Source organism: Trematomus bernacchii, unplaced genomic scaffold (genome assembly GCF_902827165.1).
Source record: "Trematomus bernacchii unplaced genomic scaffold, fTreBer1.1, whole genome shotgun sequence".
Classification (NCBI taxonomy): Eukaryota; Metazoa; Chordata; class Actinopteri; order Perciformes; family Nototheniidae; genus Trematomus; species Trematomus bernacchii.
This window is the reverse complement of record NW_022987567.1, coordinates 1,988,377-2,008,684: the sequence shown is the minus strand read 5'-3', so window position 1 is coordinate 2,008,684 and position 20,308 is coordinate 1,988,377. Positions and strand designations below refer to the sequence as shown.

General features: G+C 41.0%; 1 protein-coding gene across 4 annotated transcripts in view; it reads right to left on the bottom strand.

Annotated features, from left to right (window-relative positions):
• Positions 1 to 2,831, bottom strand: part of rxraa (retinoid X receptor, alpha a) — a 102,043-nt gene extending 99,212 nt beyond the window's left edge. The window contains exon 1 of one of the 4 annotated variants that reach the window (XM_034125945.1): positions 2,449 to 2,831. In XM_034125945.1, the coding sequence (XP_033981836.1) occupies positions 2,449 to 2,476 (28 nt within the window). In that variant the 5' untranslated portion in view covers positions 2,477 to 2,831. The remainder of the gene's footprint in view (positions 1 to 2,448) is intronic. The other 3 variants (XM_034125947.1, XM_034125944.1, XM_034125946.1) reach the window with 3 other exon arrangements.
• Positions 2,832 to 20,308: the final 17,477 nt, after the last annotated feature.

Sequence of the window (20,308 nt, the reverse complement as noted above, 5' to 3'; positions counted from 1 at the left end):
TCGGAACGTAACATGTTTCAATAATACATTTATGTTTAAATGACGGCTGTACAATTGTATTCATGTGTTCAAACAGCCGGAATTTGTCTCCGACAGCTTTACGATCAAAACAATCCTTAGCTCCCTCAATTGGATAAGGTTAAATTCAATAAAAGCCAATAAAAGCCAGAAATGTGATCTTTCAACTGGGGAAACGTCATATTTTCTGCATAACAATCAACCAAATACATTCCAATTTGACTGACTTACAGGCTTTTCTCCTCAAATAAAAAAACTCTGCTTTCCTTTCCTTAGTAACACTGTTTATTCCACTGACACACTGTTATGATCCGCCTCATATTGCTCTGACAGGAGGACACATTCTCCTTTCAATGTCATCCCTTCAGTCTTCATAGCTTAATGTCAGAAATGAAGGCCGCACATCACCATACAGTCCTGAGCATAACCGTGCCAAAGGGTGGCGGGGTGGGGGGTGTCGTCATTACGTCCAACAACCGATCCATAATTGTAAAACGTACCCGCTGCCATTTCAAACAGTTGCATGTCAGAATTTCTAATGCAGCACGACATATTATTACACTGAGTGAGCGGCTAATCGATACGTTCAAGGACTCTGCAGATAGCGGCGTCCTTGAAGTGGCAATTACCAATCAGCACTCAAAGTGGACCTTTGATGGAGCAAGTTTAAATAGAAATGGAGATTTAAGGGCTCACAGATTAGGCGATGAAAAAGCTGCTGACACAGCATGTTGCATAGCTGGGAGGGAAAGATGAGATCCAACCCTGCTGGAAGAAAGTGTTCCTCGTCATTTAAAACAATTAAGTGTTGAGCCTTTCACCAACCACAGATAAGGCTGCTGTCAAGTGTCCGCATGAGCTACTCTGGTGTACATTTAGTCCGAGTGAAACTTGAATCACTTTCGGCGCGGACACACAATACGTTGCACCTGTAATAACAGCCCGTCAGTGTGTGTAGTGAGTATTTCTGGGAAGCCACATAAAGGGCGTTGTGGGGCGACGGTGTCAGCGAGCATGGCCCAGTAACAGAAGAAGAAAGCCGGCCCCGGCGTCTCAGAAGTCCCTGTGAATCTCCACGGTGCATACAGGCAGCTGATGATACGTGTCGAGGTGTAATGTGACGCCCTCATGAAAGAAAAGCAGACACAATAACAGGGCCGGCCTGCAGCTCTGTGCTGTATCTGTGCTGCAGGGGACAAGGGTCTGCTCTGTTCACTTTGACAAACTCACAGTAGCAGCTCGGCATTAATAATTTACAGTGTGGTGTGCTCGCGTGTGACACTGTCTGTTTAAAGTGGAATTTGAAAGGAGTCAAAAATTAGACTTGGCAAATAAGATTAACGGTTGCAAAACATTCACAGTCATTCATATGTTATGTAGATTATTGTTGAACTTTCTCTGGAAATTCAAACATGTTACCATTTGAGAATGTGGCAGATGTGTAAATGCTGTAAGTCTTTACTTTTTGGGAAAGTAGGCATGAAAAATGAATGTGAAAGTTCCTGCCCCCCCTCCTAAACATGTCAAATCACCAAATAAGTCATAGCTTGTGACTTTTCGTAGTTAAATTGATTATTTGTATCCACACAAAGCTCAGAAACTACACCAGTGTGACCTGTTTTTGACTTAATCTTTAGTTTTAAGAGAGAAACTCAGATTGTCCTCAACAAGTCAAGCAGCTTCATTTGAGCACAGAGACAATTTTATATACATTTTTTTTTTTTGCTACTTGAGCACATTTTCAAACAACTTAGCAACACATGCAAGGACAAACGGAAGTAAGTTAAACCAAGTCACGTGAAAGACAACAAAAAGCTTTAAAAAGGCGTCCATACATATCTTTAACATTAAGCAACGTTGTAGCATACCAGGTGACTAAAACTCATACAACTTGCACACCGCACTAAATCTAGCTTAAACATGCTAAAAAACTATTTAAAAAAGGCAACTGCTCGTACAAGTTCAAACTGCTCTTTCTGCAATTGTGTTTACATCAAGTCCCTCTCGAAAGCAAATGCTGACACACACAACTGTATCTCGGTTTGCACGTATCCTCACGGGAGCGACGTATTTTAAAATAAAGTTTTAAGCAAAGTTAATGCGACTATGACATTTAACTGCAGCGCACGCGAGGTATGCGCACAGCTTATCTCGAGCGAGATGTCACTCCGCATCAAAGCGATATGTCATCACCTCAAATATCAAAATTAGAACATGCAACATAAAGGGCAAGTATCTGCTTTTAATTAAATAAAACAACGAAATGGAAACAATATTCAGTAAAGCTCGTTAACCGCTCCAAACATGTTGAAAACATTTGTCAACTCGCTTCTGTCAAAATTGAAAAAGAGGCACCACAGAAGAAAAACTGCGCTAAGACACGTTTCACACTATCACAAACAGAACAAGTTATAAAACAAACAAACTTACCCAATGACAGGAACGGTTTGGTTTCCATGTCTGTCTGGTAGGTTAGCTCATGCCAGCTGAGACGACCGCGTTTGGGAGTTTCTCACAGGCGGCTGCTCGAGCACACCGGACCGGGCTGCTGCTGCTGCTTCTCTCCGCCTCTTCAAGTAGACCGTGCACGAAGCGGTAAAAAGTGACAGGTCGATGTGTGATAAGTCTCAATAGATAACCTAATGTTTCTACCTCTGTTTGCTCACTCAGCTACTGCGCTATCGCTCCTCTCCTCTCACTCTCATGCCCCGGTGTGTACAACAACTCCAACTACTGGATCTGCACTGCAAAGGGGACCTGTGCAGGGGGTACTCCCACCAACGTATGCCGAGCTGCAGCGACGCCACAGATATAGACTCGTCATGAAACTAACCACGCAAAATGATTAAAAGATAAACACGCATTGCATTTCCTCATACATATTACAAGTCTACAGATGTCCTCAAGGTATTGGTTGTACCATATTATGTGTAGCAGAAGCTAGGCTACTTATTCTTTTCACTGCTTATCTCCTGTTATTTTAACCTGGTCACATCTGTTGAAGCAGGGCTGTTAGCTCTCTAGATAGATGTTTCAACTGCATTTTCACCACTGTAGCAATTGGCCTATCTGTAAAAGCTAATAGAAGCTGGTGTCAAATTCACATATGAAACTCAAGTCTAACTGGAGACCAGATTGGAGAAGTATAGAAGTATATCTGCATTAAGAACTTGAAAAACCAAGAATGTGATATGAAGTTGTGCCAGCATAATTGCAATTAAATTTAACAGATTAAACAGATTCAGATGTATCATCAAAAAAGATGGGGGCTTGTCTTTGTGGTGTCTCACAGTACATTAATCTTTCCCAAGCAGGGTAGAAAAATACATTTTACAATCTTGTCACCAGATTTAAGACTAAAGCATAACCCATTCCTAACAATAATTTTGGGTAATACAGAGAAAAAGGTAATCCAACACGAGAAAGTTGCACAAGCTAAAACGTTAAACAGTTTCATTTTCAAGTCCCCACTCTACATCTGCTAATACTTACTATATTCATACGGTTATCTGCCAACATTGCACAAAAAAAATATATGATTTTTTTTTGCAGAGGGATAAAAGTTTGGTTGCAGATTCACATAAGCCCCCCTCGGCTATAGCTTCACGGCACGCTCGATTTGCATAAATCTCCCTGCATTAGATGCTGTATGAGATCTCTGTCATTGTTCTTGCTGCTATATTTTTTCTACACATGAAAGTTTATGTCTAACTCAAGCCACATCCATCTTGCATACACAGAAAAAGGCGCATTTTTCAAAAGAAGGAAAAAATTTCCCATCTTTGGCTGAGATTGAAGGAGAGTAGAACATATGCAGGCTTTACATTTTCGCCCCATAGCCTACTGTAAAATCCCCTATGCAGTGCATTATGGGAGAAGTGTAGGGTTTTTCTGTACATATGCTTCCTGCAGCCATCCTCCAGGCCCTTGTGATGAGCTTGCTCCTATTAAGCATTTGAAGGTGTTCGCCACGTTTGTACTGAGGCGAGATACATAATTAATGCAATGCATGGCACATCAAAGATCAAAGGCAGTTGTGCGGGGAAAAAAAAGAAAAAAATAGTACGGTTAGGTCTGACTGGGCACTGTTTCAAGGTGTGTAAGAGAGAGTGTGTTGTATGTCTGCAGATGTGGGAGGAGAGAAAAAAGAGGGCAACAGATTATTCTACTCAAGGCCTCACATTTGTGCGAATGTGTCCTTAATCTATCTTCCAAGTAAACAATCAATCATCAGACAGTGTCTTGTTAGCATGGGGATGTTAAGTGACTTAATTGACTGGTAAATGCTCAGTAGATAGGGAGGGAGGGAAGAGCACCGAATGTACATTTTGCCTCTGGCCTTCACTCTGTAATCGAAGACAGACAGAACAGTCTTTTTTAAACACCTCGATCAAGCCGGTTCTCTCATCTTCCTGCTACACCCGGCTATTTAATCCTCAACTTGGACCATGATTAATAGCGTTCTGACCCTTCACCCCCATCCATATAAATCCTCTGGAGGCTGTTTTGGCTCCTCTCAACACCTCACTCCTCTGCAAGAGGAGGACTTGAAGTCTATACTTAACTCTTAATTGCGATATCTCTTGGCTCGGTTCTCTTTCTTCTTTCTCTTTAGCCGTGTTTTTCTCCGCTCTATGCTACGTACTTGGGCCCCAGGGGATGGTAGACCACCGTTACGATATACACTCTCTGCTATGGTTGCTTTGACAGCCAGCCTCCTCCTCTTTCACCCTCTCTTAAAATGGGTGATAAATGAGACAAGGGCCTTTTGGTCTCCTTTGTACTTTGACCATTCACAACAAGCTCATCCATAAAAGCGATTATGGCCTCTTTCAGCGGCAATGACAATGCTGCCCAATCCTGAGGAATGTACGGATAAATGTACACCTCAATGTTTTTCACATTCGTTATTTGGCCAATACAATGTCAGAATTGTGGAAAATGCTCATTAGCATTATCTAGAGTTATAGGTGGTGTTTTCAAATCTCTTGTTTTGTCTAGAAAATGGTCCAGAACTTGAGAAATGAAATTCAAAGTGATAAAAAACAGAAGAAAGCAGCAACTTCAATTTTTTTGATATTACCTAAAACCATGACTTGATTATCTACTTCTTTTTCTACGTCTCTGGAATACATTTTTCGGATTTAAAGTCAAGCAAAATCTCTCAACAAAATAGAACATTTCAGGAAGGTTATCAGACACATTGTCGATTTGGTATAAGGAAATTAAATTTCTCTGTTTTGTTTGTCTTTATTGATTCCACTCAAATGTGGACACGACTGAGGTCCAAGGAAGAAGGTGTGCTACGAAGAACACAAAAGCCTGTGAGATCATTAGGGCGTTTGCTGAGGTGTTCAGCATTGTCTGCCCCAAGGGGAAAGTCTTGATCGTCACAGTCCCGGGTTCACATTCCTTAACCCCAGGGTCAGGGCTTTTGTCTGAGGATAGCACTGAGGCAACTTCCCTTGCGGAAACAGCAAGAGCTGACACACTGAACGCTGAGGAGACCCACACAGAGGCAGGAAGAGGGACCACCACACACACAGAAGCACGCACATCGTCATAAATGTGGCTGTTATGTCTAGAAAATGAGAAAACTGTCAAAAACACCATGCCGGTGTTTGAGGCTTTCGCGCCTTGAATACAAATCACATACTCATATTTACAATTGTGCGGACCTTTCGTAAATACAAGCTTTCCTGTTGCACATTTTTGTGGAGGCTTTTTTACCTACACCAATGAGGTGATGTTTTTGGTCATCACTGTCAGCAGGGTAATATAATTAGTATTATGGCGTCAACCAAGGATGGTTATGATGTTACGCTTGGTTAGTTTTTTGTTTGTCAGGAAAATGGAAAAAACTATTGGCCCCATTTTTGTGAAACTTAGTGGGAGGATGAGGCATGGGCCAAGAAAGCCCCAATTAAATGTTGGATTGGATCAATCATTTGACCGATTAGGGTTAGGGTTAGTTTATGTTTATGTAAATGATGTTTCCCTTTCGATCTTATTGCAAGAATCTGCAATTGTTGTGCAAAATTCCCAAGAAAAACCCTCACGTCAGAACTTAAACAAATTACAAAGCGTTGTTAAAACCCTTTGAGCACAAAAGAACAACTCGTCTTCTTTGTAGCGTCCTTTTCATTTTGACATAAAGCTCAGAAACACTTAAGTCAAGAATGATATTCAAACTCAGGAAATGGAACCATCTGAGGAGTATTTGGAGCACCATATGAGTTCTCCTACCATTCTAGTTCCATCTTTTCATTGCAACCATTGACTTTCATTAATTATTGCACAGTGTTCAAATCAAATAGAAGTGTCTATAGTTGTGTTTCTTCGGAAAAATACAAACAAATGTATATTAGTTGGGCTGAAACATGTAAAACCACAGATATGGTCTACTAACTGGTCTACAGAGTAAAACTAAAAGAAAGGGTTATTTCTAGAAAACAGTTCCTGGTTTCCAATAAAGCGCCTATAAGCACATTCACCTCCTATGCACAGCACCACTCTGTTTTCACAGGCAGAGTTCATTTCATTGGAGGTGATAAGAGCTTTGTGGAAATCTGCCCATCAAATCCAACTGATGGATGACATGAATCCAGGCGCAGGGCCAACAAATGGTAGTTTAAAAAAAGAAAAAACGCACAATATTTTCCTAAATGATCAGAGCCCATTCCGCTCAGGGCTGTTATCAATATTAAACATTACATCAGCTGTATCTGCTGGGTTTCGACTGCTGCAACGCCCAGACAAGACTCCCTCAATGGTAACATCTGAAGCTCAGGCATGCATCATTCTTTAATATCATATTAAAGTGAAATTGGCTACATTTAAAAAGACGAGGCGATAAATCTCGTCTGCACTTGGCAGAAGCTGGTTATATCATGGAGGGGGGGAGAATCACCGTCCCTGCAGAGCATCATCTTCTTACCTACGATTGAGTCCAGCATTATTGCACAATGATGGAGCCACTGTGCTGCAGGAGCCGACAGATTGAAGGCTGAAATATGGCTCTGTAAAGGGTTGAAGGTGTAGTCAAACATTTTCTTTCTTTCTTTTTTTTGGTCTGGAGTTGAAAGAGGGCATGTGTTCACGTTGGAAGGTTAAGAGTGGAATTCACTTCATAGAAGCAATTTAATTGGTTGTCAAATATTGCATAATATTTCTCAGTGTTTCCGCTTATTTTGATTGTGTAACTCCAAAATCTGTAGTTTCTCTCAAAAATGCATTAAATGTCAACTCAGAATGTCCTATATCCCTTTTCATCTTTTGTATTTTTTATCCAACCCTCCCCTGTGTGACCACATTGTGCAGAATGCAGGTGCCTGATTCACAGTTTATAATGTCAAATTCATGCTATATCATTGCACACAACCTGTCACTCAATAGTCTTTTGTTAGGTCTACAGCACATTACATAATATTTGGCTTATCCGAGCCCCAATTCACACTTCAATCTACGTAGGTCTGTTTTGAAATGACAGTAGAACCACCAATATTATTGTTTTTCCCATTGTGTTTTGAATGTTACACATTTCTTCGCAGACAAATTGTGCTGGAAAAAGACAAATCTTAGTGATAACCGTCACTGACTACATTCACGTGAGTCACTCATTTACAGAAAGCCTTTATTTTAGCTTTCAGTTTTGCCTTTGAAAGCTCTGCTGCTTTGTGTTGCTGATCCTGCTTCCAAATCCTTGCATTGTTCTGACTTGCAATCAGAGCGCATCTTGCAACAAAAATGTGGTCCATTTCATCTCCATATAGGCTGAGAGATTTGAAGGTGGGATAAACCACTGGTTGGACAAAGCGTCTATTCTTGCACCTTCATATTTTCCACTGGCGTTCTATAATGTGCTTCAGATTTAAATGCACATGTGCTTGTGAGGCATGCATTAAGATGAGGAAACATCAGTAGGCTACAAGAAAAACTCTTTCCAAATGACACATTAAAGGAATACTTCATCATCAAAATGATAGGGTTTTTTACCTGCATGCTTCCACAGTGAATTAAGAATCCAAAATTGAAAATGCGTGATGATTTTAAGTAAATGGGGTCTGCGTTTAACAAAGGCAAAACATAGCAAAACATTTAAGAAAATTCAGTTTACAAACGCTCACACAATGTGATATTGACCAAAGTCTTCTTTAGCCAAACACATGCATTTTGAGCCTAAAACGATTCAATCGATTACTGTTTATGTGAAAGTGTTTAAGATAGGATGTTTTTTTCAAGCACAGTATGTTTACAATTTGGGGATTTTTCGAGCCATGCAAGAAAAACAAACAGCATTCAAGGTGCCGGTGAGCAATTAATATACAAATGAATATCTTGGAGGTTAAGAGTTCTTTTAAAACCTTTAAATATGGCTTTAAAGAACCCAGAGAAGCATGTATAAATCAGAAATTGGTCAATAGACGTGTCTTCAGTGACTTCCTCTCCACTCTGTACAGTACAGCGGGGAGAGAGCTCAACACTGTTGGACTTCAGCTGGGTAAACATTCCCCACCGAGGCCAGAGATCTTGTGTACACACAGGGTACAGCATACGTTCAGCGAGGGGGCCCCCACAGCCGCCACGAGGATGTATGGTCTAACTAGGCCAGAGTCCATGTGGGCACAGCAGTCGAAAAATGACAAGGGACCACCCCATCTGCCAAAAGACATTAAGCTCTGATAAACAGATACTTGCTTCGTTTTGGAAGTTTTTTTTACAACGATGCTAAAATGCTACATCTTAAGAAATCCTCAGACCGCCTGTTTAAGAAAATAGGGTCTAATTTCACTGCGAGGAACATTAAAGTGAAGTAACAGGACCTCCAGTGACCGTATAGCTAATAATAAACCTCTGTGAATCACACATGGCAGTTGCGATAGAGATGAGACATTATCCTCTCCTGAAATCAAAGTCATTTTTCCTGTATATGAAAGGAGGCCCGTGGAGATATCATAGCTAGACATTAGTGAGTGTGTGTGTGTGTGTGTGTGTGTGTGTGTGTGTGTGTGTGTGTGTGTGTGTGTGTGTGTGTGTGTGTGTGTGTGTGTGAGGCCTAGTTAGCCCAGGGGAGGCACTGCAGAGAGTGACAGTGATGCTATTTGTCTGTATTAACCCCTTCACACACACGCTCATGTCATCCCACACCTGCCATCTTTTATTGCACTCAGACCTTCGGTGGTTTGTCTGTTAGTTAGCAGGATTTAAAATAAATACTTAAAAGTAGAAATATTGGTGCAGACAGTGCTCCCATGTTGGCTCATGACTCTTTATATATGTGGCATTGTTCCAAAATAATTTGGTTCAATCCATTTCACGCCAAGCCAATTTCAGCTTGGCGTGCCGCGTGACTGATTGGCCTGCTATTTTTTAGCAAATACGTTTTCTCAACACTCACTGACTTTCTAACCCATTTCATCCAATGAATACCATATTTGGCACAAGTAATTGGATGAGGCTAAAATAACATGAGATGGTATTAGCCAGGCAAAATCATTCCTCTTGGAATGATGTTGCAACATTTGGTTGTGTTGAGGCAGAAAAACAACCTAGGTTTGGGTCAAATACGTATAGGATAGGGAGGGACTTGGTTGTCATGGTTGAAACTATGAACATGCACTTAATGTTAGGGAATGAACGCCTCTCGGGTGAAATCTAATGTTTTTCTGTTAGGATTTATTGCCAAAATCTTATAGTTGGAACATTTTGCCTGAACTCTCCAAAGCATTTTGCAACTGAACACAAATCTGATCAAGCATGCACATATACATTCATAGTTTTTCATTTTTCTTATTTATTGGGTGTCTATGATTTTAATCCCCTTGTGTGTTAACAAAACAATTGTCACTATTTCCTTGAGGCCCTTTAGCTTACTCATCACATCTCAAGATTTTCTGAATTTTCAAGTTCCAAAAGTGAAGCATAAGCAAAACAGTAAAAGCTTATGTCCAAACCCACCATGCCAGAACAGCTCTATCTTGTCAGCAGACTACTGGAGAGCAGTCCTTCCTTCACACATTATCTGCATGTGAACTGTGAGCATAGGGCTTGGTTGTGTTTGTGTATGTGGGTGTGTGTGTCTGAGCCACACTCTGGCTGTGATTTACAGCTCCTCTCACACTCTCCCCTTCTGTCTGCTGGTCAACTGCCATGGTGAAGGCGGCTTCAATGATCGGCTACGGAGAACCATAAATCTGGACACTTCCTACCACTGTCTCCCACTTCAAGGGGAAGCCTGTCCTGTTGCAAACGTGATTAACCCTCTTCCTCTCGGTCGCCAACCCCCTACACACACCCTGCAAACTCCATCCTCCTTCCCCCGACAAGAGGCCATGCTGCAGGGAGAAAAAAAACTTCACACCTCAGAAGCAAGGAACCTTCCAGATTTAGCCATTCCTTCCCTACACAGGAAATACATAATAAAGTATAACCTAGACTCTGTATTGTACCTATAAAGACAGTTTAAAAAGTAAACAGTTCATGCAGCAATTTACAATATTCCTCCCCCACAATATGCTCAGCATAACAGCAAATGCTTTTTTCTTTAAGTTCTTTAAAAAGCGTCTCACTTCTCCCAATGACAAAGTATGAAAAAAAAAGTTTTCAAAAGGCTTTGAAACCACAAAAGACTCGTTCAAGATGAGTGAAGCGATAGTCCCAGAATGCCAATTTGCAGCTTAGTAAGGAAGTATGCTTGCTGCCGGGAGGTTTAGAGCGGCAATAGAGACGTGTTGCCATTGAGCTGCCTGAATTCATCTATGAAATTTCAGACGAAAACGGGGTGTGTGTGTGTGTGTGCTGTCAGTGGAGAGCGGATCCTTCAGTGAACTGTGACAGCAGCCTATAACATGAGCCTTCAGTTGGAGCCCCAGCCTACAAGGTCTGCCCCTGCCCAGAGGAAACACACTACACTTGAAACACACACTCATAATCACCCACGTGCAGACGAAAGGACGCATAATCCTGCATAATGCATGTATCCACCCACCTGCTTACAGACATATGGATAGAGACAAGCATAAGCATGCAACACAAACACAGAAGCATGGGCATAGCACACACACATATACACTCATTATTCACAGAGAAACACACATATGCTTTATCTCCTTGCTGTCAGTCAGGCTCTTATTCTTGGTTCCAGCTGAGGACACTGACAGTGGCGGACTGGCCATCGGGACGTTCGGGACGAATCCCGATGGGCCGGTACTGAATCGGGAAAACTTTATATGGTCAATCAAGTCTAGCCAGTCAAAATTCTTTGAGTGTTCATGTTAGAAAAAGACAATGACTTTTCATTCAAAGAGCTAAACTATTGAAGATACAACTGGTTGGCTGGTTTAGTTTTGTTGGGGTTAGGGTTAGATCATTTTGGAATGTGGTATATTAATTGGTTGGTATGTTAACATTTCTATCAGTGGACTCACTTGTTGGTTGCCTTATTTAAAGAGGCCCTTTGATTTTTCCCTTTCTTGTAGTGTGCTACTTAGGTTTTGTGAATGTAAATGGTCTGCAAAGGCTACATTCCCAAAGTTCCCTCCAGAGGGAGTTTCTCTCCCACACCTCCTCCCTGCCTGAAACACCTCCATTGGACTCCTTAGTTTACTTCCTGAACATAGTGACATCACTACGTACCCCTCATGCTTCTATTGGCTAGCTCTTCAACACAATGTACGTGATATGCCAAAAGCGGGATATCTAAAAGCGGTTGACCAATCACAACAGTAAAAAAGAACCAATCAAAGCAGACTGGGCTCTGGTTTCAGACAGAAGGTGAAAAGAGTTGCTGCAGTATGAGAAAAATAAAGAGCTTTTTGAACATTAAAGCATGTAAACATGTTCAGTACAGTACACACAAAATACAAATATGACACCTGAGAATGAGCACAATAGGGCCCCTTTAAAATGCGTAGACAAGACGTGCAAAATGTCCTTGCATGAAGTGTTTTGCTACACATTCCAATGTGAAAAATACTGTTTCTGTTTCCTATTCACATAAATCAGGGTAGCAGAAATACTTTTTGTCTAACATTTAGGATGGCTGTGTCAGTTGCACTATACAATACTACAGTAGGTACATACTGTATACATCACTGTGCCATCTCGCAGTATAAACAGGATTTCCTATGTTGATTCAGGCTACAGATGCATCATAATTTAGCCGACATGTGTACACAACTGTCATAAACGTGGCAGCTTCAAGGTTCAAGGTTCTTTAGTTAGTCATACGAACATAGCTACAGTGTAGTTATGCCGATGAAAATCTTGTGTCACAGGCTTCTCCAACAGTGCATCACAAAACACAGATAAATAGAAAAAAATAGTGCAAGTAAATAGTAAATACTAAATAGTAATACAAAAAGAAAAATAGTTTAAAAAAAGTGAAATAGTGAAATAGTGCAATAAGAGTCTATATGCAAGTTATTGAAATATGATAAAGGTAAATAGATAAATAATTTAAAAATATTTTTTAAGTAGCAGCCAGATGAATGTTATGGATGTTGTTTCAACAGTTCAGGTGTTTAACAGATGTTGTTTCAAAGTTCAGTTGTTTAACAGTCTTATTGCCTGTGGGATGAAACTGTCCCTTAGTCTGGTGGTTTTAGTCCGGATGCTGCGGTAACGCCTGCCAGACGGCAGCAGACAGAACAGTTTGTGGTTGGGGTGATGGGGGTCTTTTATAATCCGCAGGGATTTCTTCCTGAGGCGCTGGGAGTAAAGGTCCTCCATGGATGGCAGCTCCGTCCTGGTGATGTTCTGTGCAGTTTTCACCACCCTCTGTAAAGCCTTACGATTGTGGGTACTCTCTATGGTGCACCTGTAGAAGTTGCAGAGTATCCTGGAGTCCATGTACTGTAGCTTATAAATGCTCTGTTGGGAAATGTAACATGTAAACCTTTTTAGGCATTAATCAGTTCTAAAGCCCTTAGATTTTGTTTTTCTATTATTACGCTTTATGACAGTAGAGTTGCCAAACTGTCACACAAAAAGACAAAATGGGTAGTAATAAAACGCCAAATGATATTTACAATATAAATTGTTGTGTTATTCATAAGCCATTCTGTGATTCCAAGCTGTCTTTTTGGACATGATATTGAAAAGGGAATGTAAAATAAATACTTTGCTGCGGTGAAAAGTTGATAGAAAATGTACTTATGTAATATAATATTGAGAATAAATTAGAACAAACAAACACACATCTGCTACATATATTCATTCTGACCAGAACACCATTATAAAGTGTGAAATGCTACTGTCAGAGCAACATAATAAGTGTGTAAACAGAAACTGTAGGGTGTTTTTAAATGGCTCAATGGCTCTTCAACACTACATAGAAAACAGCTGAAGAGCCTTAATGACTGTACTCCAGCCAATCCATTAAAAAACTGATGAAACACCTAACAATATATTAATAGCATGCCAAATAGAAAGTACAAAAACAAGTAGAAGGTGAAAGCCAATCGAAGCAATATGACTCAAACATCCTGAGTCCTGTATTCTTCGGATTTGGGCGTTAAGGATCTGCTGGTTTGATCACAGCTGTGACTCACTTCCCCCTACCTTTACCACCTTTCCTTCGCGCATTGAAAAACACCAATGTTATAAGCCCATTAGCCCTAATGATTTAGAATAGAAAGACCTGTGAAGGAGCCACCACCTGCTTGAATACTCTTTTTACCCTCAATTCCCCTGCCTCAACCCCTACGTCTGAAAGCATGATGAGGTCATCATGTCATTACTACAATAATCCCATTAATGAAGTCCCAACCGTGGAAACAACACCTGTTTGATGCACCCAGAGGGATGTCTTGAGCCAACATCTTTCATTTAGCTTTTTCTTAGCTGAGGGGGGAAAAAATGAATAAGTGATGGAGCAACACTGTTTATGCAAATCTAATTTCACATGCGTCGTATGTCCTGCCACGCTTTCTTGGCAGCGCACAGCTGAGATTGCGGGACAAGTGATAGCGCGGAGGCTTAATATGACTGATTTGCTCTGTAATGATAATGCGATTGAACACACTGTTTGTGGCGAGCACAAAGGGGGCACATGAATGTGAGAGGGTTGGGTGTTAAAGTGTGAATGATCAGAAAGGACCAGCCTTCTTCTCCCGAGACTCAGTAGATACATTAAAGCGTGTTGTACCTCCTGGGCAGAGTACAGTCTGCTGAGTGTGTGTAAGTGTGTGTGTGTAGATCACACACCATATGGAAGTCTTCAGTGGGTGAAGTCAGCTATTGTGCTGATGTGATGAATGAGTGTATCTGATGGATTGCTGTCAACATGTGGTATATATTATATATATTGTGTCACTTTGGCTCTCTTTTCTCATTGTTTGCTACATCTGGAGAATAAGCCTATAGTAAGAGTTAGAATTCTAACCATTCTTCATTTTTTGAGTATTTTATAGTGTCACCTTAAGCACAAGATTGAAATATCTTCTTTCTCAATTACAAACAATCACAGCTTATATCACATAATATAAAAACCTTGGACATAAAAAAAGAAATCCCTTAGGAAAGCAAATAGGCCATGAGCCTGTATTGGATCTATAAGCATCCTAACGCCCACTCCAAGCTGTTGATTCTATCCAATCATCAAAGTGTTTCAAATTCAGTGTCAGTGAATTTGCGTATAAAGAATTGCATTAAATGAACATCAAGAAGCGCACTGTGTATCGCGCCTCGCTGACGATCCAGGGCAGAACCACAACATCAAAGCGAAAATCGCCCATCACATGTCCACACGTTGGACGGATACCTCCACTCTGACAGAGCCGCTGTCATTTCCAAAGCACAGCAGAGACACCGAATCAAAAGGCAGCGACATCAAAAACCTGCCAAGAATTCTTTTTTTACCCCTCATCATTTCATTCCATCCCCCCACCACTCCTAATCATCAACCGAGCGGATTAGCATGTCACTGCTGGGTATCCCACTCTCCTTCAGAGGGGCCCCCAGACAATGTTTCCCCCCCCCTTTCTCTTCTTCTAGGGGGGAATCTGCCATTTCATCAGAGCGTGAAGGAGTCACCAGTCGACTAACTTGATTGTACGGATGAGGTCAGGGGCAGGTCAGCTCTCGGGATTGACCAGAAAGGAGAGGCCCTGGCCCCGGCCGTGCCCCGCGGTCCGCACGCACTCATCTCACTCTTAGCCTGTCCTCATCGGCAAGACCAGAGACGCTCTGGAGGTCAGCGGCCCATTTGCCAGGACACTTGGCTCTCGGCAGGGGGTGAAGATATCCTTTACAAGAGCCCCTGTCATCTGGACAGTGACTAATGAAGCCAGCATGGTGACAAGTACTGATGAGCAGCCCCAGGCTAGTTTAGGGGTCCATCGCTTTGCTTCTAATGACACCAACCGTGGCTCAGACTACTGCTTCGGTATGTTTCTAACGCGGGTCTCCTCACTTGTAGGTTCTCAGGGCACAAACACGTCAGCTTTTGTGTATTAATAAAGCACATGCAGCTTTAGAAACACTGGGTTCCCATGGCCTGATGCCTCATTGGCAGCCACACAAAGGAGGGTGATGAATGAGCCTAAAAGGCCTGATAAAACATTAACATGGACAGTTGGTCGGATGGGAAGAGCAGCACAGATTTAAGGATGACTCAGTTTTTTATGCGAGGCAAATTTCATACCCATGATTTCTCAGTAGAAAAAAAGTCTTGACAGGGGAAAAACAACAAGACATGAATGAAAAACAGCATGGTGTCTTGTCGATGTCTCATTATTTAGTGTTTGCGCTCCACGGCCCAAGCATGTAGGCCTAGAGAAAATAATAAAAGTACCTGTGGCATGAGTGTTTGCTTTGCAGAGATGCAAGGCTGGGCACAGAGCAGTGCTGTTCCACCTCTGGCACCACGTCAACTGGGGCAGAAACATTCATTATTCACAAGCTTCATGCATGAATTATGTAATGTGATAGGTCATCCCCAACGCTTTAGATGCTGGAGTTTTATTAGAAAGCAAATAAGGGCTGCCAGAGGACAGAGACGTCCACAGTGGAGAACGTCTGCAAGACCTGCAAAATACACATAGCATACACGTGCAGTTGGCTTCATGCTTTCTTTCATTTCTCTTTTTCTTTTGTTATATATCAAAAAGCATGTTTTTCCCTGTATGCCTGTAACAGTAACAAGAAATACCTGCAGTCATTCATGATCGACAGAAGAATAGTAAGTCACTTTTACTATTTGACAGTCTGGAAGATGATAGAAACTCTTTTTTTGGAACTGGTGAGACCCTTGCAGGTAGATCAGGATGGTGTTTTTTTATTTATTGAGCTTGTTACCAGTCAATAAATCATGTGCTTAAGGCGAATAAATATCTCTAGCGGTCATTTTAGGACAAAAATAAAAAAAATAAAACACAGGGTTGTATCCATTACACACATCAGCATCATGACCTCAAAATGATTTCAACGAACTGGCTCAACAGTTATTTACAGATTTGCTCGGAGGCGAGGGTGATATAGATGACAAACAGTCTGTCAAAGGCTCCGAGAGAGCAAGCCATAATTGAAGCATCTGCACCGACATTGCTGTAAATATTTCAACACTTAAAGACTAACCGGTCCATCTGAGTATAAGTAGCCTTCCCTCTTATTTTTATTTCGTAATGTGATTTATCCGGGCTGGGATTCCAATCTAGTGTTTTTCTCCATCTTTAGTTGTGGGGGGTTTTATTCTTTAATGTGCCTATTTCTAAATATATCTAGTTTCCTAAAGAGAGGAAGAAAAAAAAAAGGTTTCTCTCTCCCTTCCTCCCTCCCTCCCCCTCCCAAGCTGAAGCGCTTATAGCTCCACACCAAGGATGAGAGAGAATATTTAATTTTCAAAGATGAAAAAAAAGAAGGAAAAGTGTCAAGGAGGCCGCGGTTTGCTGCCGTTATTCTCGTGCTCGCCTGCTGTGAGCGCATGGGAGGTAGCCGGACCAATCTTTTTTTAAATTTGGTTTGGTTTGTCTGGAAACAATGAAATTAGACCGTAGAGATATTCGAAGGGGCTTTGTTGTTTTTTTTTTTATTCTTGCTTTACCAACAACTGTGTTTGCTTGCATAATTTATTCACACTTTTCATTGCATATTGTAAATTAGTATATCACGCACAAGTAGCTTATGTGTTACAAAATGCATGTATAGTGTTAGAATAATGGATTATTTACAGCACTCTTTACATGCAATTTCCATTTTATTGGTTGAAATTAGATTCTACATTCATTTCCGTGTAAATGGGTGATGACTCAAACAGCATGTGCATCCACATATTTTGCAGAAAACAGAAAAATAAACTGGAATTTTGCATCAGATTTCCCAAACTGGGATCAATAAAGAAAATCTTATCTTATCTTTATCAGATATCAATCCTGGCAACTGAAAATATCTTTGTCGCATTTCAAAAGAGTCATCCAAAGCAAAAAAGTGCTGTAATAAAAAATGCAGCAGATTTTACATTGTTCTTATGTCTTAGAAAAAGTGGACAAAAAGAAGATTAGCCATAATACAGGGAGACAATAACGTATGCACAAGGACTTCGGGACATAACTAATCACAGTGGGATGCAGAGCAGGACTGCATGACAGAATTTTAACTAGTTTTCTTTCTCTGGCTCTCCTCTTTCCAAACACTGTGCTCCAGAGTGGGGGGGAAACAGAGAACGGACCCTATGGGATTGCTCTATTTAAATTCCTATACAGTTTGACTCGGGCCTTTGTCTGCCTCCGCACGGTGTCTGCTCATTGTTCGCGTGAAACAACCTATAAGCCGGGTTTGTGTGAAAAAAAGCAGCCGTGCAAAAGAACCCTTTCCGTCCCTTTTTTTCTGCTAACTGACAACTCCAGAATCACACATCGAACATATGGAAAATTCCTCCAAAGTGTGACAGAAGACATATAAATGGCTGGTAAGCCTGCACCAATGAATGGGGCCACAGACGAGGCAATGTGTGCAGAGGCGGAGGCCTCGTGAAGCAGCGCAGTGTCTCAGCCTTGTAAAAAGTGCTCGTCGAGGAGTCTTTAAAGCCTCTTGTCACATACAGTATAGTATACATGAGGGATATGGGGCCAGGCAAGGGAGGTTTTTGTGTGCACTGCCCCTCAATGCATCTTATAAAAATAGGTAATTTTTCAAAGACAAAAAGGAAAATGTCACAAGAGAGCAATGTGGATACATTATGGGAGATGTTTTCAAGAAAAAGCAAAGCTAAGACTTTCTTAGACTTACTTTCTTACACAATAAACTAAAAATAAATATTGGGAAGATCTTACATTTATTAATCAATCATCAGAAACAGTTTTGAACAGTTAAAGTAATTTTAAAGGGAAATAAGGTCAAACATATGGTTGATACAGCTCCTAAAATGTTAGAATGTGATGCTTTTCCTTTGTTTTATGTCATTGTAGATGAGATGTATTTTGGTTTTGGACACAACAAGTAATTTATTAGCTGTCAACATGTGCTCTGGGAGTATACATTTGGCTTGTTTTGCTTTTTCCAAACATTTTGTGCACTAAATATTGAATCCATTGAGTTTATTGATAATTACTTGCAGTCCCGCACAAGACATGAACTTCACCCTGTAATAGATATCACTGGGCCAGGTAATTAGAGCTGAGATACATCCATCATATCCATTTTCCCCCTCTATTATCTAATTAATGACCGATCAGTTATGCAGAGGGGAGGTTCATGTTGTGTTTGGAAAAAGAGGTGACCCATAGCGTAAACCCAGTCTGTCTCGCGGTCCCAGCACAGTGGGAAGAAAGACAACAAGACGTGTGGCGGTGCATAATTACAGCCCGAGATGGATGGTTTAGTCTTGTCTGCGCCCAACAGCTCCCAGTCCATTTTTCTCTCTGATGAACGAGGAGAGAGACAGCACGCTGTCATCTTCTTCGCCGCTACTGCCGGCAATTGTAAATCTCCTGCTCAAAGTCACCCTCGCTTCGATATGGCAGAGGGGAGGTGTGAGGTGATTTGGAAAGGGGGAATGTGGTGGAACATATTCTCATAGACGCTCGGCCTACACCAGGTCTACCACATGGGAATATTCTGAACTGTAGAGTATTTCTTTGAGCTCTTCAGGAGAAAAATTGAAATCGTGGTGCAAAAAATAGCCTGGTATTCTTTATCAAGCATTTCAGAATCATTCCCCATGTGACATTTTCAACCATAGTTAAATGTGATACTAAATAAACCCAGAGAACATAGATATGTTCTTTGATAGTGAATGTCGTCACCGTTTTGGGGCACTCATGGCTGTTAAATAACATTTATGGCAGTGTTTTGGAGTTCTTTTATCACTGACTGTATTCCTTTGTTCAGTTTTAAGATAGAAGATAAGCTTTGTTTGACAAAGTGGCTACAGCCTAAGATCAAGTGACACAATCAGTCACAAGAAGTTTAAATCAAATCTTTATCTACAAAAAAACCTCAAGGGGGAATTTGTAAGGTCATATTTTTGGCCCAGAGTTTACAACATGCTTGGTACAGTAATCAAAGGGGGAATATGTACTCTTTACAAAAACTGGCCCTGCATATTGTATTGCAACGTCATTTTAAGGAGTGATCGACAGCAATATGTAAACTGTGAGGTATCATATTCTTCCACCTATTAAGTCCAAATTGAGATTTCTCATGAATAAACCTCCACCCACTTGAAGCAGTGTATCTTTTGAGTTATAACATGTGTTTTTTCCTGGAACAAAACATGGATACTTCTAAAAGTGGGTTCAAACTGTTTGCATTTAGGCAAAGCAACTGCATGCCAAGTGAAAGTGGAAACAGTCGTGTGAAAATATTAGACGTTAGCAGACTTAGCTGTTGTGTGGATTTGTATCTTTGTCTTTGACGGCTTATCAAAGGCGTTACCCAAACTCTATCCAAAGTTATTATAGTAAGATAACAAATAAGATACTTTTCAGAGGTTTTAACAAAAGGTTCTGGTAAATCTTTATCAAAGCTGTCGTCTATCGCTACCTAGCTACTGCTAACAGCTTCAGCTAAGGGCTACAGCTTACATCTGCACAAGTCTTCATATTAGCTTTTTGTTGGAAAATAGAAACAAGAACGGACAGCAAAAGCATTTCAGTGGTCAAACCAACGCAGATGAAATAAGATAACAAATTGTAGGAGTTTGGTTTGATAATGTTGTACCAGTTAGCACATGTCTTCTAATCTGTGAAGCTTCATCAAAACCGCACCGTCACTAATTATCAACTACAGAATTATCCTCTTTGAATCCAGCGTCTATAAGAAGACGATTGACAAAACCCCGGCCTGACCCAGA